Source organism: Papaver somniferum, chromosome 3 (assembly GCF_003573695.1).
Source record: "Papaver somniferum cultivar HN1 chromosome 3, ASM357369v1, whole genome shotgun sequence".
NCBI classification, from domain to species: Eukaryota; Viridiplantae; Streptophyta; class Magnoliopsida; order Ranunculales; family Papaveraceae; genus Papaver; species Papaver somniferum.
Window position 1 is genome coordinate 55,694,554 of NC_039360.1, and position 24,853 is coordinate 55,719,406.

The window sequence follows — 24,853 nt, forward strand, 5'->3', positions numbered from 1 at the left end:
AGAGGGGTAGTTGTACAAACGGAGGGGTACATGTTCAATTCTAATCGGCCACCCAAACGGTGCCAAATCGAAACCATCCATTGTCTGACCTGATGCAGAGCCGTTGGATGAAAAGGTACTTTCTCCAACACGTGTCTACTTTATACAGGAGGGTATTATGGGAAAGTATAAAATCCACGTGTAAGAAATTGTCCAGCTGTACGAAGCAGCTGACTCAGCTAACCGGGTTTGGATGGAAAAAGTGACGAGAGGAGGTTTTACTAATATTTGTTCTGTAGGGGAGGTAACTCAAATTATAATCTTCGCCAGGGGAGGTAACGCAAATTACCCCTTTTTATAATTATACCCTTATGGATAACTAGTGAGTTTTGAAATGATTTATCTCTCAAACTACACCACGAATGTTTGCAAACTTCATACCATTGAAAAACATTTTAAACACCTACGTAATGAATATAAATATGCCTATCAAATTATGCATATTTCTTATAACCAATTAAAAGGACAATTTTAGAAATATCTCCTTATTTAGTGATATAGATCATCTATTGTGGGACAGAGGGAGTAGTTTTTAGGAACATCAGATGCGCTGATGTGTCAGAACTGAATTGTTCCCTGTTATTGGGCTGGTCCTAAGACACGGGGAAACTAAAATATTGCAATAAACTATGGCAGAGTTGGCATATCAAGGTTTATTAGCTCAAGTCAAAGAGCATACTCTCAAATTTCATACAACTTGTATGCCAGTAAGTGAATGCAGAGTTGGCAAACTAAAGATGCAACGAAATACGACTTTAAGATCCCAGCGAAGCCAAATCTCATAAATGTATAGGACTACACGGTTATGGACAATTCGTTTTTGTTGGCAGTAATGAAACGAAGTAAACTAATCGTCCAACACTGCATTGACAATTCATCAACTGTAATATCTCCCTACCTACCAACAATCCATTCTCCATTGAATTCCCATATGCATTGGGCGTGATTGGCATCTCATATCTCACTATAAACAGATTGACCTTTTCAAGGGAACTAAAATATTGTGAATTACGTCTGAACATTTCAAGTCCGGTATAAGCCGGCAGCCTCTTATCAAACCAACAAAGACACTTCCCCTAGTAACTAACTCTCAATGCTAATTTTTAAATTATTTAGCTCTTCGAATTCTTCCATCATGCACTCAAATGCATAATAACATAATAAACATGCACTTTTGAACCGTTAGATTTACATCTATTTATGTAGATCTCTGTAGTAACAGACTAAAAAATGCACTATTTGGTGTACACTTAATTGGGTGATAGTATTGTTATAACCTTTTTGAATTGCAGGTTCCACAATTCATTGATACAACCCTAGATGGATATTAATTAATAAATGGTAGAATATAAGGTGTTGCCGGAAAAAACTTCCAAATCTTTTACTAAGCACTAATGAGTGCAGTAACTTAATTAACTATACTGAGCAATGACGTTAAAAAACTGCCAAACCTTAATATAAAACTGAACTTTCTGTTTGATAATTTCCAAGCATTAACATGATCAATCCCTTTCTTAATTTACCCTCTAAACTATACAAAAATTTATAACTAAACAAATATTATCATAATTATTATTTACTAATTTGTCCTTTTGATTAAAACTTCTAATTTAAGTATGTAAACAATATTTAAACATTACTTAGTCATTATCATTCTTCTTCTAAGCTACTCCTTTAAATAGTTAACTCCAAAACATAACTCAAATCACCTCTTAATACACAAACTGAGAACCACTCAAGCCAAAGTTCAAACTCCTTTGCTTCTTGTTTTAATTAACCACACTAGGCATAACAACAAGAAAAGAAAAATGGCTATGGCCATGGAAGTCGACTTCAGTGACTTTGATTTCTCCGGTCATAGTACCACCAGCACCACTACAACAACCGAAGATGATGTTACGTGTAATTGGAACGACTCTTCTCCGGTCATCGATTGGGATGTATTTTCTGGAGACACTGACGGTTTCCGAGGCTTGATTGAATCGATGATGAGTGATCCGGATGAGCTCGATATCGATCATATGGTTCGTGGTGATCACCACGAATATAGTTCAGATTCATTATATTTTGGAGAACCAACAGAAATAATCCAAAACCATGATTCGGTCACCACTAGTAATACTAGTAGTGATGATTCAAATGGTTTGAGATTAGTTCATTTATTGATGGCTGCCGCAGAAGCATTAACGGGTGCTAATAAGAGCCGTGAGTTAGTGAAAGTGATATTGGTTCGGCTCAAGGAATTGGTTTCCCCAACCAATGGAACAAACATGGAACGTTTAGCAGCATATTTTACAGAAGCTTTGCAAAGTTTGCTTGAAGGCGCAGGTCATGTGCATAGTAAACAACACCACGGCGGAACACACCATTCTATCAGCGGAACCCAAAACCTTAATCCGACGGATGTTCTTGCAGCTTTTCAGTTATTGCAAGACATGTCTCCATATGTGAAATTCGGTCATTTCACTGCAAATCAAGCAATATTAGAAGCTGTGAAGCATGACAGAAGAGTTCATATCATTGATTATGATATCATGGAAGGAATTCAATGGGCATCACTAATGCAAGCTTTAGTATCAAGAAAAGATGGCCCCCCAACACCGCATCTAAGGATCACAGCTTTGGCACGTGGAAACACCGGAAGAAAATCAATTGGGACCGTTCAAGAAACCGGTAGAAGATTGCTAGCTTTTGCAGCGTCTATTGGTTTACCATTTTCATTTCATCAATGTAGATTAGACCCTGATGAGAGTTTCAGACCTTCTAATTTGAAGTTAGTGAAAGGTGAAGCGTTGATCATCAATTGTATGCTTCATTTCCCACACTTCAGCTGCCGTGCACCGAATTCAGTTGCATCGTTTTTATCCGGCGCTAAATCACTGAATCCAAAGTTAGTTACCTTAGTTGAAGAAGAAATGGGAGGCAGTGATGAATACGGTGGTGGGTTTGTAGGCCGATTCATGGACTCACTTCATCATTACTCAGCTGTGTTTGACTCATTAGAAGCTGGATTCCCACTGCAAAATAGAGCAAGGGCATTGGTCGAGAAAGTGTTCTTAGGGCCTCGAATAGCTGGAAGACTTGCAGGAATCTATCGTACGGAACAAGACGGAGAAGAATGTTGCTGGGGTGATTGGATTGTTGGTGCAGGTTTTAGTGGTGTAGGAATAAGTTTTTTTAATCATTGCCAATCAAAATTATTATTAGGTTTATTTAACGATGGTTACAGAGTGGAGGAGCTACACAATAATAAGATCGTTTTAGGGTGGAAATCACGTCGTTTGATTTCTGCTTCTTTATGGTCTTACCATCAAACTTCTCCTCTTACTAGTGATTCTGATGTTTCATGTTAAAAATGCCCAAGTTCAAGCTTCTTTGGTATTGATAATTAGTATTACTGTTTTGCCACTTGTAAATGATCTCTTGTAAATTGACATGATCTAATAAGTGGTCCAGATTCCTGTGTACGAGGAGTAACTTTGATGAATAGATTTTTGGGAGACTTAATAAAATGTCCATGTGGGGAAATGCATTTCATAAAATGTCCATCAATTGATCTTTTCCGTCCCGTTTTTTCGAAAAAAACGGTTAACGGTAGTTAGATGACAGGTGGCTTTAAATCGGTCATGTTAAAAGACATTGCAGTCCTTGAGTCGCTTGAGTCAGCTTGAGTTGGAACTATGAGTCGGGGAAAGGTTGGAACAGTGCGTTGGCCGGGTTGGAACAAAAAAAATTCCATCGCGTCTTGTCCAATGTAGTCAATATCGGCCGTATCGGCCGATATATCGGGGATATTTCGGATATCGGTCCAGAACGATACGATAAGAAGGATATCGGGGATACGATATTCGCCCGATAATATCGGCCGTTTCGGTCAAATATCGGTCGATACGAAATTTTCCTACATTTCCTGATATGAGACGGTATTGGTCGTTTTCTATAAAGTTTAAGGGTAATTTTGGCGAAGAAAGTCTTCCAGGTGGTAGTAGAGGTGCATGTAGCTCTCGAAGCAAGTCTACTAAAGTTACTCTTTTTTTTTTTTTTTGATAAAATTGATGTTATCTATTATATCTTATCCGAAAATGTGTGGAGAAATGTTTAATATAAAATTATAGTCTCTAAATCTAGAACCGATATTTCAATGATAATATCCCTGATATAAAATCGTACCAATATATCGGTCCCGGCCGAGATGAACCGATATCCGATATTAACTACATTGGTCTTGTCTTATAGTTATATCTTCTTGTCAACCACTAAACTATCGTGAATATGGAGATGAACGTGTCCTTCCCAGGCAAAGACAGCAACAAATACATAAGCTTCAACCCCTTCTAAATTCTTTTAATCAAAAATTACCAATCCAACTTAAAATTAAAATTGGAACTATATATAAGCAATCCTATCAGCAAGGTCACATAGGATGCAATCCCATCATAACCCACCTATACGAATCCTAAAAATTGTACACGGATGCAATTACAATTTCATCATTTACCAAAATTAAAATCAAAATTCCTTCATTAGGATTTACACTTTCACATACAACGACAAAGCTTAATTTATAATAGAGATCTTAAAAAGTCAGATGTGATGTGAAGACGAAGTCTAACCCCATTAGAGAATGAGTTAGAGAATAGAGCTATTCGACCTGGTTCCCACATTTCATGATTAAAGTCACGTTTGGTATCTGAATTCGAACAGTGCATAGTTTGAAGAGATTGAAATCTTAGTCAGGGATGCCTAATTATATATGAAATAATTAATTTAACAATTAGAAAATTTAAAAGAAATCGATTTCTTACCTGTAACAGAGATTCAATTTGCTGGACGAAAACCCCTTTGATTACTGCTTCAATTTCATCGTTCTCATCCAAGAACCCTAATTGTTATATAAAAACTACTGATAACAACGATACAAATCCTACTTCATCAACCCAAGATCATTTCGTCTACTTATTTAATCATTCCATCCCGTTTTATTGAAATCAGTAGTAACACCAGTTGTCTCCTTTCTCTTCTTGCTGGTTTTTCTAGTGAAGTTGCCATTAAAGAAGATTACCGAGGGGAAGAAGGTGGAGATGAGTTACGATGAGTTCGAGACGAGTTATAACATATTCTAGAAAGATCTTTCTAGCTAACAAGATCATTTCCCATTGAGAACTTAGAGCCGTCGATTAACCAAATGGATGGTAACAGATGATATTAGATTAATGGGCAATTTAGTAACTGCACCCATCAAAATAGCATCTCTTCAAATGAGAAATTGACTTTGTCTACGATAGTTTACCAAAATGATGGGTCCGGACGGAATCCTTAACAGTATGGGCAATAAATTAATTATCAAAAACACGTGGGCATTTTATGAAATGCATTTCCCCACATGGGCACTTTTTTAAGTTTGCCCAGATTTTTTGGTGAGTACTAATAATATTTCTCTATTTAATATTCTTGAACAACTTTAAACAGCTCTGATTGAGTTTTCATGGGTCGTAGGTTGTCGGTAGGTACCTGTTTACCCTGTGCACTGAATCAGAGTAGAGCAACAAGTAGTACTAAGTGTGCTGGACTTGAACCGGCACAACATGTATGTGGCTATGTGCATCAAATTAACTCACTTGAATGCAACAAGTGGAGGATTAAAATTTTCAATATTTTCCAGGAACTATAATTTTGGGCATATCAAAATCTTTCAAGGCATACTGAATGAAGATAAAAAAGGTTGTGAAATAGTAAAATCAGATAACCCCTTAACCCAATTTTTTTTAGTGGCAAATCTGCCCTTTACGTATTAGTGTTAATAATCTTGATTAGTGATTAAATATTTTGATTAGTGATTAAAATAATTTTCAGAATTATAAGAGTTGTTTAGATGAAAAATTTGAGGAAAAAAAATCAAAGTTTTGGTTTGGTTAAGAATGAGAGAAAGAGAAGGAGAAAGTGAGAAAATTCTAATTCTTGATTCAATGGAGGATGAGGAGGGTCATCATTCATCTAAAAAACCTAGGAAAATACATATCAACTACAACAATGATCCAGAAATGGCTGATTTCTTAGATTATGAGAATGATTTTACACCCACTCAAACTCAAGCTCAAACTCAAACACAAACTCAAGATGATGATTTTTATGAGCCAAATCCTGATGATGAAGACATTGATGAGGAACCCAATGCTTCTAATACACAGGTACACTTATATCCTATACTTAATCTCACTTCAAAAGCTCTCAATCATCAAAAGTTAGGTTTTTTGAATCATGGTTCGGCGAAATAGGTTGAGGTTCGGCTCACATCTATGAGCCGAATCTACCAATTGATGAACGGTTCGGCTTACTGAATCTGTTTACTGCATGCGCCGAACCTATAATTTCCAATTACAACCCTTTTGCTAAACACTAGTTCGGCTTATATGAAAGTTTCATAGTAAGCCGAACAACATCCTGAATAGCCCGGAATAGAATTATTACTAATTCGGCTTATATATCCAAAATCGTATGTGCCGAACATAATTTTTTAATTTCTGGGTTGAAATATTGTTACTGGTTCGGCACATATGGAGAATATCGTATCAGCCGAAACCTCTTCTGTTCAAGGTTCGACACATAATATGATTATCGTCTGAGCCGAACATGAATTTGTTAATTTTTGGGTTAAAATATTGTTCGTGGTTCGGCACATATTGAGGATATCGTATAAGCCGAAACCTGTAAATGTTTATAGTTCGGCACATAATGTGATTATCGAATGCGCCGAACCTTGTTATTATATTCCCTTTCTAGTGTTTAACCTTGTGATATTCTTTGTAGATCGTGCTTGGACCCATGGAAAATCAACCTGATCCAGTAGACATAATTCACGAGGATACCAAGGATCACTTCCAAAATGATTTGGTATGTAAGAACCTTTTGTTTACCTTAATGTTGTCGGAATATTCCAAAGTTTTTCTTACAAAACCTTGCAATGATGGTGTAAAGGATAGAAGACTTGTTCTTGGATTTGTTCAAAATTGTCATTTTATCGGCCTCAAACTTAGACCCGGTTGCCCATTACCACCCTTGATGAGTGCAGCCTTTTGGCCTAGATTTGAAAATAATTTTGCGATGGATTGGTGTGCAAATTATGCGACAGAAATGGATCTTTGGAAATCTTTGCATGTGCAGCCTCCAAGTGGACAAGTAATTACGTTTTCAAGTGATGAGGATGAAGATGTTAAGCAAGAGGTCAGTGAAGATGATGAGAATGAGGTCAGTGAAGATGATGAGAAAGAGGTCAGTGAAGAGGATGAGATTCGTTTAGGATCTCCATAAAAAAAAATTCATGGATTTATCCGTTTATTTTGTGTCAGGTTCGGCTTATAAGAACAATTCACTGAAAGCCGAACCTGACAACAAAAAAATACTAGAGTTTTTTTGTCAGGTTCGGGTTATAATATTATTTCACTGCAAGCCGAACCTTGAAACTTTAAAAAACCAGAATTACTTTGTTAGGTTCGGCTTGTAGTATATTTCTGAAGAAAGCCGAACCTTTCATGATTCATGAACACAAGAATTATTATATCATTCCAAATAGACTTTTCAAATTCATAAAAATTGTGGATTACATCCCTGCTACATAGTAGGCTTGCAATTAATTTCTAATATCCTAAACGGGTAATGAGAAACCTTCTAAGAATGTGGTAGTGATCTTTGTATTTGAAATTCTTTCCCTTCCATCGTCGACATTCCTCTAGAGATCGAACTTCAATCTCAGAGTTTGTTTCACCTTTGAGTCGATATCGACTCACAATCCGAACTAAAGCTATGAAGTCTGTGACTTTTTCTTAATACTTATAATTCGGCAAAACAAGGACGCACTATCCCGTTTGTGAGGATTACCTGTTTCCGTGCTGAAGGCTTCATGAATTCTAACCAAGTAGTACATACTCATCAGACCATTTACTCGTCGTTCTTCACCCTTCTTTGGATAGTATGCTACATAATTAGTGCAAAGAGATAAATCTTCTTCTAGAGTAAACTTAGGAGTTGGGGGTGCCATTTGTTGAGCATATGTGGTTAAGAATATGAAAAAACATGTAGGTATATATAGAATATAGTTTTACAACGGCTATATCTTTCAAAAAAAAGAGTCGTTCCTAGATTTTCGTGAAAAAAAAAGTACAGGTTCGGCTTATAGAAATTTTAGAACATAAGCCGAACCTATATAAGTAAAGGCTATTTTTTGAAAAATTTTGAAAATTTTTACAGATTCGGCTCACCATATTGGTGAGATTTAAGCCGAACTATATACTGGATTACACCAATAATGATTTTTAAGGCTCGGCTTATAACTCAAATTATAGAAAAAGCCGAACCTAAAGGACAAATGATTTGGCGCGTAACTAACATTAGAGGATAAGCCGAACTCTATACATTCGGCGCATAACTGTTAAGCTATTCATTAAAACATGAAATTGAAGGTGTCCATAACCCAATCCCAGCACCATTAAAAACAAAGTTGAGCACCTAAAAGCAAAGGTGTTTGCAACACCATAAAAGTGTACTTAAAACTTAAGAAAAACATTAAAAGGAAGTTGGAAACATAAAAGGGCATTTAACCACGACCCCTCTTCTTAGTGGTAGGCCTTTGTTCGGGTTCCTCGGGTCCTTGTCCTTTGCTGATGATTGCATCCCACTTGTTGATGAGGTATTTTTGTTCTTCCACGGTCATTGGTGTTTTGCAACCAAGTTTGGACTTCATTTTTTTCAACATCTCCCTACCCGGGGCATTGGTCCTGACACAAGTATGAAAGTTATAAGACTAATTCGGCGCAAGTATGAATCATGTCTTGAAATTTTTATTAGCTTACACAGGGAGTGGATCGGCTCATACCACAAAACAATTATAAGCCGATTCTATATATTCGGCTCACAATAATACCGTCGAATAAGCCGAATCTATGATTATGAACTCAAACATGTATTCGGCGCAACATGATATCATATAAATAAGCCGATCCTATACACTTGTAAAATTTATGAAATTTTAACAATGATATTCGGCGCAACCCTAATACTATCGAATAAGCCGAATCTAGACTTATGAATTGAAACATTTATTCGGCGCAAAACTAATACAACCATACAAGCCGATCCTAAGCACATGCAAAAATTCTGAAATTCAAACAACATTTATTCGGCACAAAACTAATACAACCATACAAGCCGATCCTAAGCACATGCAAAAATTCTGAAATTCAAACAACATTTATTCGGCACAAAACTAATACTACCATACAAGCCGATCCTACGCACATGCAAAATTTCTGAAATTCACAAAACATATTCGGCACAAAACTAACACCATCGAATAAGCCGATTCTAAATATAAGTCTCTGTGTCACTAAGTTCGGATTAAAACGGATTTTAGATCTACGCCGAGCCGTTCATATGCACTTTCAGGGTTCAGTTCCAAGAACAGCTCGGCGCACATCTAACATTTGTTTTACGCCGAACCATACCCTGTAACCGACGCAGAACACATGATTTTGTCGAATTAAATCGACCAAAACAATCAAAAACATCAAATATGAGATGGGTTTGTAGAACTAACCTTCTTATTCTCATTTCCGGAGTTGGTTCTTCTTCAATCTCTTATTCCGGTTGATTTTGTGGTTGATTTTGAGTTTGTTCTTCACTCTCTAAATCTTCTTCTTCACCAATAGGTTGTTCAATCGATCGATTTGAACGAGATACTGCCTTACGACGACCCATTATATAGATGAGTTTAATCGTCGATTAAAGTTTCACGAATCGACAATTAAATTTCTGCGATGCAAAAAAAAATAAAGGGAAGGGTGAATGAGTTCGGATGTGGAGAGGAAGAAGAAGAAGGTTAATGAAACTGATTTTAGGTGTAGTTGATTATAGGTTATTAGGGTTAGGGATAGATTAGTAGTAATTTAAAGAATTTAAGGGCATATAGGTAATTGAACCACCCCATAGGGTACCCCTTATAAGGTCACCCACGTTAGGACTAGTGCTTTGTATGCCTAAGAAGATTTTGATATGCCCAAAATCAAGGTTCTTTTTCAGTTCACTTTGTTGTGAAGTAACTAGATCCTATGTTGTAAAAGGCGCTCGGCGAGGTGCCAAGCCCATCGCCTGGCCTGGCCTAGAGCTTAAGCGCTCACTAGGCGCCGTAGACGCTCAAAAGAAAAAAGGAAAAGAAAATGGTCATGTCGCCTCGCCTTGGCGTCTTTTATTGCTAGGCGTTGGTCAAGAGCTTAGTGGGCCTTTGGCGCTCGCCTTTTACAAATTTAGATCTTCTAGTTTTTCTTTATTTTTTTTGATCGGTAGATCTTCTAGTTTTTCTTTTCACTCAAACGAACATCCACTCAGCATACAATTATTCCTTTAGGCCTTCCATCTACCGTGTCGTCCTCAAATTTAGGTAGGTGTGTTATGTTGTGTTGTCTGACGAGGGATCACGTCCAGCCTTATTTTTACATTTTAAGCTCCACGGCAGAATATTGTCATTGTTGTGGTTAAGTCCTATTTTATATCCGTGCAAAAAAATTCCATTTTGTTGCAGGAGATTTTGCCATTAGCCCATTATGGTGCTTATCGGCTAGCCGCCTAACACCAACTGGCACCATGGGCTTTTCATAACATGGAGATGCTAATACCAAGTGTTTGGGTGGATCCTTGCATGTGGGCTTTTCATAACATGGAGATGCTAATACCAAGTGTTTGGGTGGATCCTTGCATGTGGGCTTTACATGATACACTCCTACAAGTAGGCGTTGGCGTAGCTAGCAAATAGTAGTGTTTATACTCCCGTCGTTCTGGAAATGGATTAGCAATATTCTGCCTACCAAAGTTATGTTATCTCAATGCAGGAATAGTGATGATACTACTTGCAGTATGTGTGGTAATTCCACTAATGAAACAACTGACCATCTTTTACTTCACTGTCAATATGCACATTTCGTTTGGTCTGTTATTCCCAATGGGCATCTAGTTTTGCAGGTTGCACGTACTAACCCTAACATCAAGGACTGGATAGGTAAGTGGCTTTATAATAATCAATCTGTGAACACTCGGATAGAGATTCTTACTACAAAATGGAGTTTTTGGAGGGATATGTGTTATAAAAATTTTCAGCAAAAGAATTCTCAGCCAACTACTACGTCTAGACTAGCATTAAAACTGTCCAATGATACTATTGCATCTATTTCTTCTGAGAATGCACAATCAACTCGTTCTACTAGTAGTTCTCTAATTATTGATAGTATAATTTCTTATCCGTTATCTACCCACCAATTACCTGTTGATCGTTGTTTAGTTTACTGTGATGCTTGATATGATAAAAATACTAATAATACTGGTATTGGTATTTATGCAACTACAGGAGAAGGGAGCTACAAGGGATGCAAAACTGTCAATTGCTTAGCAAGGAATCCAGAGGAGGCGGAGTGTCTGGCGGTACTTGAAGCCATAAAATGGGCGAAAATCAAGAATCTCAACTCCATTAGCCTCTACAGTGATGCAAAGAAAGTCATGGATTACTTAAAAAATAAAACGAACAACCTATGTTGGTTCAGTAGTATTATTCTAGATGATTGCTTTTTGCTTTTAAACTCTTTTTCATTCATTCAAACTAGTCATCTTAGTAGAGATTTCAATTCTAAAGCTAATAAAGCTGCTAAGCATTGTAGAAGATCAAACTCTAGTAACGAGTGGTGGGAAATCACCCCAGATTTCCTGTCAACTCACTTGTAATTATAATTTTTCTAATATAATGCCTTTTTCTTAGAAAAAAATACTCGCGTCGTTCCACAATAGGTGGCCTAGTTCGAGTTTGCACAATTTTTAAGGGTGATTTCTGTGGGATATTTTGATCCAACTATGAACTCAACAGAAGAGAAAAATAGATGGGTAAACCAATAAATTTATTGGTTTGCCTATTGCGGTCTATAAAGAACCGCGCGTCTCATGTCCAGCCGCGTGGTTCAAAAAAATCCGCCAGCAGCTCCTTAGCAGCCGCGCGGATCCATTAGTTATGTGGGTGGATTCATACGAACCGTGTGTTTCTTGTCCGCCTGTCGCCGACAGAAAAATCTGGATTTAATCATCCAACGGCTCTAATTATTTTCTCTACAATTTCAGTTAATTTCAAACCCAAATTCACACCTTCTACCCTCTAAATCCTTCAATCTCATGCCATCTCAATACTCATTTTACTCAATTTCAATCACACCTAGTCAATACCATCTCAATCCGTCATAAAATTTCCTAAAAGTCCCTTTCTATAACAAAATGGCAACCCTCTCGCAACAATCACAACAACAATCACAACAAAAAACCAGTAGAGTTCGTGGTGTCAAGTTTACGATGAATGAAGATGAGATAAGTTGTACGAATCATGTATTCTATACACTAGATCAAATCAATGGTTGCCAACAACAAGAGGGCTACATTTTATGGAAAGATATTTCAAATTTTTTTGAGGAAGCCGTTAACATAGATTCTCGTGATTCCGAAGGGTCGTCTCATCGTTTTCATGCAATTAGCAAAGACATTAGTGAATACTCATCTTTGATCACTAAAATGTTCTTGTGCAAAAAAAAAACGGTGAAGGTAAACGCGATGTGGAGCGAAAATGCTGAGAAAAGTGGCAAAGATCTCACAAAACTGGTTTCCAACACAAAAATTGTTTCAATATTCTGAAGGTCCTTAAAAAATTTAATCCGTACTTGTTGGAAGGTAATCAAGTGCCAACAAAATCACCTTATGGTCCAATTTTGCAAGATTTTCAGAATCGTGCACCTGCTTCCTCATCAGAAGGAAATGCCTCTCTACATGCTGGGTCTCCTAGCAGTTAGGAACAACATAACAACAATCTGGATGTTAACACCAATGTTAGAAAAAAATAAATAAAAAATGAGGGGGTCAGAAGGGAGGAAAAGTAGCGAGAGACGCAACCCAAAGATTAGCAGAAAGAGGTTCACACGAGTTTAACTATTCCGAGCAAAAGGAAATAGAGCATCAGATAAAAGAACAGATTTGGGTCGGGTGTTAAGGAAACTTCAAAAAATTCGTCTTTCGCGAAAACAGCATTACAGAGATTTAATAGGAACAAACTAATCTTCATGAACACTTTAGTAATGAATTCACGACAACTTAGGTTATGAGAGAAGGAAGTGGATAAGGTGGAACAACAACTGAATGAACAACAACACCCACAACCTTCCCAGTCTGAGAATGAAGGTGACGATGCCGATGCCTTAGAAGAAGATGAAGATGATTACAACACTGATTAAATGTACTAGTTTATTTTTATTTAAGTATAGTAGTTAAGTTTTATTTAAAATTTAACAATTTACTTTAACTTAGAGCTAAATGTAATAGTTTACTTGGATTTAGTTTAAATGTAATAACTTTTAACTTATCACTTAATTTAAATAGTTTCTCTACATCATGTATAATTGAAATAAAACAACATTTAATTTTGAAAACATTAATATGGCTTGGTTTTGGCGACCGCGCGTAGCTCTTCTTCAATACCAAAGGTGTGCATTTAGATATTCCCTTAGTTGTCCATCGAGGTCCCGGTTTTGAATTTTGTCAGTGGCAAGTATATATTCTCTTGTAGGACGACCATGGTTGCACTAAAAGACTAGGCCTCAAATCTTCATATGGATAACTAGTCCCGGTGGGGTCACGCCTTGTTTCCTCGATGACCATGTTAAGCAGAATTATGCAAGTTAGCATAACCTTGTTCATTTTTTTAAGTTCAAAAAAGCGTCGCAACCCACAAATGATGGCAAACTTACTTTTTAAAATTCCAAAAGTGTGTTCAACATTTTTTCTCAGAGCCATTTGTTGGGTATTAAAATACTTCATACCCTTCGAAGTCGTTGGTCCAAAGTCTGTCTGACTATAGTCTTGAACCAAAGTTGACCATTCTGAGTAGATCACGTCTATCAGATAATACCCCTGAGTGTAATCATGCATGTTGATGGTGAAATTAGAGTGTGGCGCCATCCCATGCTTAAGATCTTCAAATAATGGTAAGTTATGCAAAATATTGATATCATTTTGTGAACCCAGCAGTCCAAAAAAAAACATGCCATATCCAACAATCATAAGTAGCCGAAGCTTCCAATATTACAGTTGGTTTTGGATAATGACACTTATATTGACCTTCCCATTCAATAGGACATGAATGCCACGTCCAGTGCATGCAATCAAGACCACCTAGCATTCCTGGAAAACCCCTAGTTGTGTTTTCGACACTGATTCTTTCAACATCTATCTGAATAGGTTTTTGTAAGAAAGTTGGACCAAAATGGTTGACTATTGTTTCACAATTTTTTTTGAGATACCTAAATGTAGTTGTTTTACCCATATGGATGTACTCATCCATGGAATCCGCTGGTTCCTCATAACATAGTATTCGGAGAGCTGCAATGATATTTTGTTCTAGACTAAAGCTTTGTACATACCATGCATCATACTGATAATTAAATAAAGGTTGTACCTGACAAAGCTCAACAATAATCCTTTAAGTCAAGTTGCGGCCCATGCGGAATCGACATTGAAAACCGTATCGGAATACACGCATCCAGAATTAAAATAATCATGCATCATATTGTCGTGGTAAATATGTCGATCTGCCACGTCCATATTATATTCATCACTTCTTGTGGCTCTAAAGGCTTTGGTATCATCCCTGAATGTAGTTTCAACGTATAATTTTATCACCTTTTATCCTCAATCGCGTCTTCATCCATTTCACTACACCATATCATGGATTTTGCAACATATCAATTTCGGGGGTGTGCAACGGATATTGGTGTTGCATAATGGTGCAACACCAATATCCGTTGCACACCCGAAAATACGTTAACGCTCAAAATAAACAATACTAATTTAACATATGAACTTAATGGAGTAATGTTTTTATACCTTTCAAAAACATTTAGAAACGTTATACATGAATGACATTTATGTGATATCGTACATTTACATGGGCTTTTAGCAGTCTTGATTTTTAATATCAGATCCTTTGTATTTCTTTTTATTTGAGAAATATTGGTAGTTTCATGAATGACACCATATCAGGTGAAGTTTTTTCAAATCATTCTCCATTCCTCATTTTCTTTTCGCGGAACATAGATTGGGTTATTAGTACAGTTAGCACGGGAAGAGCATGATGATTCTGTCATTTATGAAAAAGGTGATTGAATATTGGTATATTCAGAGTAACTCCCATATATTTTTTTTTTTGTATAAATGCTAATGTTGACCTATTTGATTTGTTATCTTACAGGCCAAATACTGGTCAAGAGTATGAAACGCCTTTTTGAGAATGTTACAATTGAACCATGCTTGTTACATGGAGACCTATGGAATGGGAATATCAGCTCTGATAAGAATGGTGACCTATTATATTGGATCCTGCATGTTACTGTAAGTAGAAATCATTAAATATTGAGTACTAAAATAGAAAATAAGCTCTGCTTACTTTGTTTTGGTAATCAAGATCTATGTAACTACTCATCATCAAAAAAAAAAAAAAACTTTATAGAAGAATTAAAAAAGGAGAAATGTAGGAAGCCTAATCTTTGTGGCACCTGCAAAGGAGGTTGGATTAAGGAAAAATGCAAAATCTATAGCTCCATGTTTTTTTTTAAAATGTCACGTTACCTATTAAGCTCTTTTTGTAAGACTAACAGTGCAGTCTGTTTTTTATATAAATTGAAAATCATTAATACTACTTCTATTATTTTAAGAACGAAGATTTCCAAGGACTAATTTTTTTCTTGCTTAATTATAATCTTCTTTTTTCTTTGGTTCGTAGATGGTCATAATGAAGTATATTTTAAGGTATGTCATCGTGTTCTGGATTTGGTGGACCATTTTACAACTCATATTTTAAGGTATGCATATATTATTCTCATAGGTTTGTTTTGTGACTCTATCACATGATAAAGACACACACACACACGCATATATTTTTCTCGGAGGTTTGTTTATTCTACTAGCTGAGAAAATAAGCAGTTTCATACCAATATCAATAGTGGTTGAACAAATCAATTTGGAATGTCATCGTGTTCTGGATTTGGTGGACCATTTTACAACTCATATTTTAAGGTATGCATATATTATTCTCATAGGTTTGTTTTGTGACTCTATCGCATGATAAAGACACACACATACACGCATATATTTTTCTCTGAGGTTTGTTTATTCTACTAGCTGAGAAAATAAGCAGTTTCATACCAATATCAATAGTGGTTGAACAAATCAATTTTGTATGTGCCTAGTCTGGTGTTTCTTCAAATGCTCTTATTTACCGGCCTAGTAGTTGGTTGGGTTGTTTTCATATTCAGTAGGATGGGAGTTCTTTGGCGGAAGAATATGATGGGTAAATAGTTATACATGTTTGTATATCATCATAAATCTGTAACCTTAATGACTCCACTGCATCTTGATACATCAAATGCTCTGAGTGCGTTCATGCCGAGCCACCAATTTTGTGTCTGCAGGATTACACAATTGGGTTATCAGTTACATCAACTTCAATGTCCATTATAACTATATCTTGTAAGCAATATTGATTTTAATGCTCTTCCACCATTGGTAGTGTTGAAATCAAAGAGGACTTCTAATTATACATGATACATGTAAACAACTGAAGGTTAGTATTCTTATGAACTAACTTTCATGTTTTCAAATTCAGAAACTTGGGTTCTTGGCCGAAGTTCATATGTAATCTTGGAATCAACCAAACAATTGTAAGGTTTATTATAGTTCATATGTTACAAGTGATATAAATAGATATTGATGGATTGTGATGATCAACCATATGTTTATGATGATGAATGATGAGTTTATGAGATTCTATATGAAAAATTGCGTCTTCTAGTTAATCTACAATGGTATATGAAGGTGCAGAATTTACATTCAGGTGCAGAAATCTGCCGGAAATACAACTTCTCGGAAAAAAATTATGCAACGGATATAAACGTAGGAAACACATCCGTTGCTTCGATTTGCTTCCCTGAACAACGAATATAAAAGTTTCTAAATAAAATAAATATTGGCAACATTTTTTGTGGGGCCCACAAACGTTGGTCAAATAAGTGGAATGCGTTGCCTAAATGAATAAAATACGTTGCCCAAATTCATATCTGTTGCCCCAATTACGAAAAAAAATGTTGCTGAACCAATTGAGCAACGTTTATTAATGTTACTTTTATAAATTGGAGGAACGTTTTTGACGTTGCACAAAAATTTGCCACGCCATATTAGCAACGGATATTGGCGTTGCTTAAATTAACTGCAACGCGTATATCATTTCCAAATCAGGTGTTTTGATGTAGTGTTTGATGCAAAATCTCTATATACATTTCTTGTTCTTCTTCATGCAAAGTTTCATACAAGGTTTCATCCACTTCCATATCTTCCTTAGAAGAACCAAAATCAGGATTCATGATTGAAAAACAAAAGTGATTGAAATAGGGAAAAATTTAGAGAAAATCTATTGGATGAAAAAGTGTTGTGATTTTGGAAGATGAAAACGAGTACTATATATTGAGGTGGAAAATAGCCGTTCAAGTGAACGTAGGAAAAGTAGCCGTCTGAGGCCTTGACTAACACCACTAGCGGTTTTTATTAAGCCGCGCGTTTCATCTTCATCCGCCAACTTCATTTTACCATAATAGAAATTTCACTTTGCCCATCCACGTGGCTTACCAAACAATGGGATAAGTGATTTCCCTAGGAACTTCCCTAAGTCAAGGAGGAGAAAAGAGTATGTTTTTAAGTATTTTATTATAATTATACCCTTATAGATAATAATTAGTAAAATTTAGAAATGATTTACCTCTCAAATTATAACACGGATACTCGTAAGCTCTATACCATTAAAAAACATTTTAAAACAACTATGCAACGAATATAACCATGGCTATCAAATTATACATATTTCTTATACTAACAACAATCGATTCAAATGGTAGTTTTAAAAATATCTTGTTGTTTAATGTTTAATGATAAAGGTCATGTATTAGTGGGACAAAATTTATGATTTTCATGGTAACACTTTAAGCATCATAATATCAAGTGTCACTTATGTCTATTTTTATGTCCTTGTTTTTAGTGAGCCTCATGGTTTTTTTCTTCTTCTTTTTCTTATATAGGTTTAAGGTAGATGTGTTCATTATCCCTTACCTTTTCTTATTATGCTCGCAGGGTTTCAGTTGGGTAATGCATAAATTCAAAGGTTAATATCTTAACTTTGGTAACAAGATCAACAAATTTTCGTCTTATGTGTCTCTTTTTCTCTTCGCTGACGATATCTTAATTTTTGGGGTTTATGTTAGAGCATTGATAGGTCGAACTCACAAGTATTGTTATCTCAAGCTTGTTGTCAAATTTGGTTGTCAAAACTATATCTTGATTTCTAGTCTACAATTAGTTAAGTCTCGGACTAGGATAGAAATGTAGTTGAGAAACTGTGGATCACGGCAGTCATCATTTCGTTCTACCGTTTGAAGGCGAAGCCCAACCGAAGATTTTGGAGAACTTTATCAACAAAAGGTAAGTGAAAACTGAACCACCTATTTCTCAAGTTATATTCACTTTTCTATCATTGAGACGATGTCGCATAACTAATTAGACTATTATGCATAGACCATAACTTCGAGTCAAGTTTAGCTTGATAATTAGTTCTCGAAATATAATGACTAAGCTTAATGAACATTTGTTTATACTTGATGAATTTCGGTTAAGTACAATTTATTATTCCGAATCAAAATCATGATTCAAGTTTTATCATTCGAAAATAGCCTGGAACAGTGATATGTGTCATTGATTTTTTTTCGGGAATGTTTTGAATCGATTTAGAGAGAAATATAAAACTACTATAATACAAGACAGTGTTATCAGTATTACAAACTGGTAAAACTGTTATATGTCTGAACCCGTATTACATGTACTGTACACGTAGCGGAGTAGCTATATATCGACTTGCAGATTTGTGGTATGCATATTCTTACGCATGTCATGTGAAAAATCTGTTCAACTCTTGAACCGGATTGGTACGCATATTCGTATGCAAACCATTTAGGAACTGTGGTCATGGAACCGGGATGAGTAACCAAACCGGTACACGTACCAAAATAGTTATGTGTTCGCGAACTCGGTTTAGTATCCATACCGACACGCAAACCAAAATAGTTATGTGGACTCCGGAACCGGTCATAGTCTTAAGGTTTCCAAACCGGTACGCATACCTAAATAGTTCTGTTAACTCCGGAACTTGGTTTGGTTAAATGTTTACAAACCGGTACACGTACTCTGACTGACCTGAGTCACGAACGACTATGGTATTTGTACTTTGTGCATTTACTAACCATGTCGATTATCTTCAAGTGCCATTAAATTATTTCTACGAGATAATTAGCATTTGATTAATTCTCTAAAAACACTAGACTTATTTGATCACATGATTATGACTCAAGGATAATGTCTTAAGTGGTCATGAAAATGAATATTAAGCTTTTAAGTTTCACATCGGCTAGTTTAGGATAACCATCTTGAACAGAGTATTAGTACACGGTTAGGTTACGGTTTCACCTAACCAGAGTGTATATCTTGTTTATGAAAATCATATTCAAAGATTCATCTAACGGTGGGTATTGTTTGCTTGGTCCAAAACTATCTTTGCTTAAATCTAGAGTAACATATGCTTTTAATGTCTATAAAAGGGGAACTTCAAGCAACTGGGATCTTTGAATCCCGACACTACTTTGGCGTGACCTAGTTGTAACTAGAGTCATCCTCTTTCTAACCCTTTTTAGGGTTTAAAGACTAGAAAGACTCCATAGGGATTCGTGAAGCCAGGTCCGGTTATCTTTCCTTGATAACTCGAGTATCCATATCTTGAACGATTGTTGAGATGCTCACTCGATCAAGATAGATAGAAATCATCAAAGTTCTCTTCATCTCAAACTTTGTTGATTCCATAAGTTTTATTCTTGTGAGGTGAAAAATAATCTAGGCAACACTTTGGGTTGCATAAGTCCGAATTTTGAGGTTAGCCAGATTTGTCTATTGCTATCGATTTCCATCACCTTTGATCAAACTTTTTGATTGTAAAAGGAAATCATACATAGGCGTAATCTGTGGGAGGAAGAATTGGTTTAAAGTCTTCAATTGAGTTGAAGCAACTCTTAGTTGGTGTGACGTCAGCTAAGGGAATCAATTGCACTGAGTCCTGCTGGGATTCAAAAGGCGTAAAGAGGACAACTGTACCTTAATCGGTGGAATACTTTTTAGGGATCAACTACATTCCAGTGCGAAGTTAATTGGTAGTATCCTAGTGTTTATAACGGCTTAATACAGTTCGGTGTTCAATCTGGACTAGGTCCCGGGGGTTCTCTACATTTGTGGTTTCTTTGTTAACAAAACTTCTGGTGCCTATGTTATTTCTTTTTCCGCGTTATATTGTTTATCTTTATAATTGAAATCACAGGTTGTGTGCTAATCAATCATAGTAGATACATCCGAACTAGTTTGTTGGATACAACTTGATTGATTCTTGGACATTGGTCTTTGGTACCGTCCAAGTAATCTCTTTGTGATTAGGTTCACGGATTTGATTCGGTAAACGTTCTAATCGCAAGAGACTGAGAGATATAACTCTAGATACTATTCCTTGATTGAGTTTAACTCTTGGAGTTGTATTGAGTTTGTCCATACAGATTGCCTAAGAAAAAGTTAGTGGTGTATTTTGGTACCCCCGCGTTTTCAATTTACAAATCCTCCAGTACTCTTGTTTTTCTAAAGCATGGTCTGGTCAAATCATTAATTATCATAAATCTACAATTTACTTCAACAACTTTGTTTATAATGGTACGAGAGATCTTCTGGCTAACTCCATGGGGGTAAATAGTATGAGTATCAATGACAAGTATCATGGATGCTTCCTTCTCCATAAAAATCAACTTCATCCTACTTACGACTATGTGATGGATAAGTTTAATTCAAAGCTAGCAGGTTGGGAGAATTGTGCTTATTGAAAAAGTTTTTACTTCTTTATTTGTTTATTTTAGGTTTCACATATTCACCACCCACGTTTTTCCTATTTACCACCCACCTCACAATTTCTGAAGTAAAAGTAGTTTTTATTCTACTTTTTCCTAATTACAACCTATAAAAGTCAAATTAGATTTGACTATTCTATTATAATCCTTGTTTCGTCTTCTTCATTAATCTCTTTTCCATTAAAACCAATACCAATTTTGTTTAATTATAGTACACCAAAACTCTTTACTTCTTTATGTTTAATATTTAATTTGATGATACGTGATTAATCCTTGAGCCATATCATGGAGGATTCCATTATTGAAAATTTAGGGCAAAATATCCAAACTTTACATGAGTCCACCATCCAACAAGATTATACCAATTCTACTGAAAACACATTAAGTGGAAAAGATTTAAAGGTAAGTAAGTGATACATTAGGTTTTTGTTTTTGTTTTCGTTTTTTTTCTTGTGTCTCTTATTTGTGGACGACTAGAAGGAGCCACAATAGTCCAGATAGAAACGACCACACAAAGAATTAGTATGCTTTGTTTGGACGACTACATGCTTTTACAAACAGTAGTTTCTGGATGACTATAATACTCTGTGATCCTCTAAAACGAACGTCTGGGGTTGTCTAACTATTATTTTTTGTGTTATAGGTATTTCAGAACCATTTAACCAGTCCTTCCCAACCTGAGTCTATTGAAAATGATGAAGAACAAGTGAAAGAGATAGTTTTAGGTGTCGTGGTCCAACATAATACGGTGGAACCGGAACCTATCAATGTTGCTGGCTTCATTCTACATAGAAGGAACTCGAAGTGTCCTTACATGATGGTCATTGTTGCTTCCACACTATTGCTTTCCAACTAGGTTTTAATTGTCTTAATGATTACCTTATTGTTCGTAGCAATATATTTGCTGAAGCTGCTAATCACAAGACATGTTATGAGAAAGTGTTGGGATGAAATGGACATCAGTAGATGGTTCAAAATTCCAGAAGATGGCCTTGTAGTGGCGCAAGCTTTCCGCGCCGTTCTTATTTGGCTTTCAAGGGAGATATGTGCAATCTTCTTCCCATCGAGGCATGGACCAATCAAAGGTAAAAAAACATGAGTTATTGTGATGGCTTTTGTGAATGGTGACCATTTTGTTCAAATGAGGTTAAAGTTAGGTGCTCCGATACCACCTCCGTTCAATATGTGGATTCAGAATGCGTACCAAGACGCCAAGGAATTACGAGGAAAAGATGAAGATATACAAAAAAAAACGGATGAACTTTTCAGAGACAGATCATAAGAACCCAGTTGTTCTTAATTAAATAGCTTAGTGTAATTTTACTACTCTTGTTGTTCGTTTTAATTTTATGAAAACAAATGAAACTAATGTTTTTGTCTCAATATAGTTTCTGAATTTCAGTAGTCACTACCTGAACAACTATGATAAGACATAATCGTCTGCAATGTGACTGTTATCTTTTTTCAACCTTACTGACATCCCACTTTCTTCTGAACTTGAGTAGTCGCAACCTGAACGACTATAACAAAACAATTGTAATCAACATAGTGATGACTTAGAAGTTAGAACCATCTTAGAAGAAAAATTTACTAAGAACAGTTATCAAAATCATCATGAACTATGATTAAGGTGTTTGGGTGGAGGCGGATTGGTGGAGACGGAGTAGAGGAGGTGCTGCTAGTGGTGGAGACGGAGTAGAGGAGGTGCTGCTAGTGCTTGTCGGGTGGAGATGAAGAAGACGAATGATACTTGGATATTTAAGTGTTTGGGTGGTTTTAGATATTGGGCGTAAACAAAAAGTCAAATGAGTAATAATTAGGATATTTTAAGATTTAGATGGGTGGTAATTAGGATAATTATGGGTGGTAATTAAGATGTGTGATAAATAGGAAAAATATGGGTGGTGAATAGGTAAAACGTTATTTTATGACTGACTTTAATTCCAAAACATACTAATGAGCTAATGGAAAGAACCATGAAGACTTTTTGGTGGGGGAATAAATATAATAATCAAATAAATCGCCACGTTATTGGTTGGGACAATTATACTAGAGGGAAGGATATGTGTGGTCTGGGTATCAGATCTCTTGAAAGTATGAACAAATTTATGATTGGTAAACTAGTTTGGAGGTTTTTGAACTCTGATAATGGTGAATCTTGCACTCCGGTTCTAATATGGAAGTCTTTTCATCGAAAAACTTCTTGCTATCTCCACCGACCAGACTTTCTTCCCTAATCTCCACCGTTTTTATTCGATTTTTCTTTGTTTTAATCCTGCCATGAGCGGCTAATTCGCCGTCTCATAGGCTATGATGGAGAAGACATACTCAATTCTTAGATTTACTGCAATTTTGGGATATGTTTTTCAAAAACAAGAAGGCGGAATTGCTTAGAAGATCTGCAATTGAATAAAGAAGAAAACCCCTTCTCACACGCATCCTGCAGACGTTGATGATATGAAGTTTAATCGATTCTATCAGATCTACTCTAAAAATAAGGGGATATGATTAATAAGTTTGAGGAGGTGGAAATAAAACTTGGTCTCTGCAACAGCTCAAATCCTTTTTGCATGCTATCTATTGATGCTGGAGATAAGTACTTTAAGTCTTATAATTGATTGATCTTTAGCCTTGATTAGGACTTTTATGCTTTTTAATTCACCCCCCATTTGAATCTGATTGATTGGATTTTGGTATTATTGTGACTCTAATTATCTTTATTTAGAGTTTCTCTATAGGAATGCTTCATATCCCTGGTCTTGAAAAGAGTAACTCAATCTGTTTAACGCCATCGTATTTTGATTTCAATTTCTTCCTGGATCTTTCAGCTTGTGGTTTTTATTTAGAAAATCAAACCCTATTATTGCTCCTCAAAATTCTGTTGATTTGGTTTATGTTCATCATATGTTGTGCTTCTTTTGATCCTCTGTTGTTTCCAAAATTTGATAAAACCCCTGTGTTAGTTTTTTTCCCTTCATGTAGCTGTTCAGCTGTGTATTGGAGTATCACCTTGTTTCGCTGATTGGCATGGTGATGTTTCTTTGTGTTCAACCGGCCTCCTTGATGTCTTTTTTCCCCTATTTCTAAAAATTCTGAAAATTTCTTTTAATGCTGTAGCTTATCAGCTGGGTCTTGTGTATCACCATGTTTAGGTGCTTGACATGATGATGTGTTAAATTTTTTTTCTGTCCATTGGAAAATTCAAGGAGCTTATCTGTCTGTAATCTTGGTCTGAGGTTTTATTTAAAGACTGCAACATGAGCCTGATTTGCACAGGGTTTTTACTCTGGTTCTTTAGAGTTTTGGGGACTTTTAAATTTAAAGAGTGGGTGTTTTTTTGATTTTCTAATCTGATTCCCAACAAAAGATTTCACATTTCATTTTCATCCCTATCTCCTCCTGTAATGGTTTCCTTTGAGATCATAGTTATTTTGGTTATTGTGGAGTATTCCTGTTTTTGTTTCTATCTTATATGGGGTGAATTTAGAATTGCATAACTTTCCTGTGCTTCGGATTTGCCAATTTCAGTTGTTATCGTGCCAAGAGCTTGGAGGGACAAGTATTGAATTGAACTCGAACTGATATTGCTGTTTCAGATCCTTTGAAATGAATTTCCTAGCATATCTGAAGAATAGACTATCCCCTAAAAAGCAGTAAATTACATTAATATAAACATGAGTATATCAAGTTGACATCAGAGCCTATGAGCTCTCATTTCG

General features: G+C 35.9%; 1 protein-coding gene and 1 long non-coding RNA gene across 2 annotated transcripts; one reads left to right on the forward strand and one right to left on the reverse strand.

Moving 5' to 3' along the window:
• The first annotated feature begins 1,847 nt into the window (after nucleotides 1–1,847).
• On the forward strand, nucleotides 1,848–3,484 carry LOC113361274 (nodulation-signaling pathway 2 protein-like). The gene has a single exon (XM_026604567.1). It carries the CDS (start codon nucleotides 1,848–1,850, stop codon nucleotides 3,390–3,392), a length of 1,545 nt encoding a protein of 514 aa, XP_026460352.1. The 3' UTR covers nucleotides 3,393–3,484.
• Nucleotides 3,485–4,353: 869 nt separating this feature from the next.
• On the reverse strand, nucleotides 4,354–5,126 carry LOC113361275. The gene is made up of 2 exons (XR_003365046.1): nucleotides 4,845–5,126; nucleotides 4,354–4,729 (listed from the first exon to the last, which is right to left on the reverse strand). It is a non-coding gene; the product is annotated as an uncharacterized LOC113361275 (long non-coding RNA).
• Nucleotides 5,127–24,853: the final 19,727 nt, after the last annotated feature.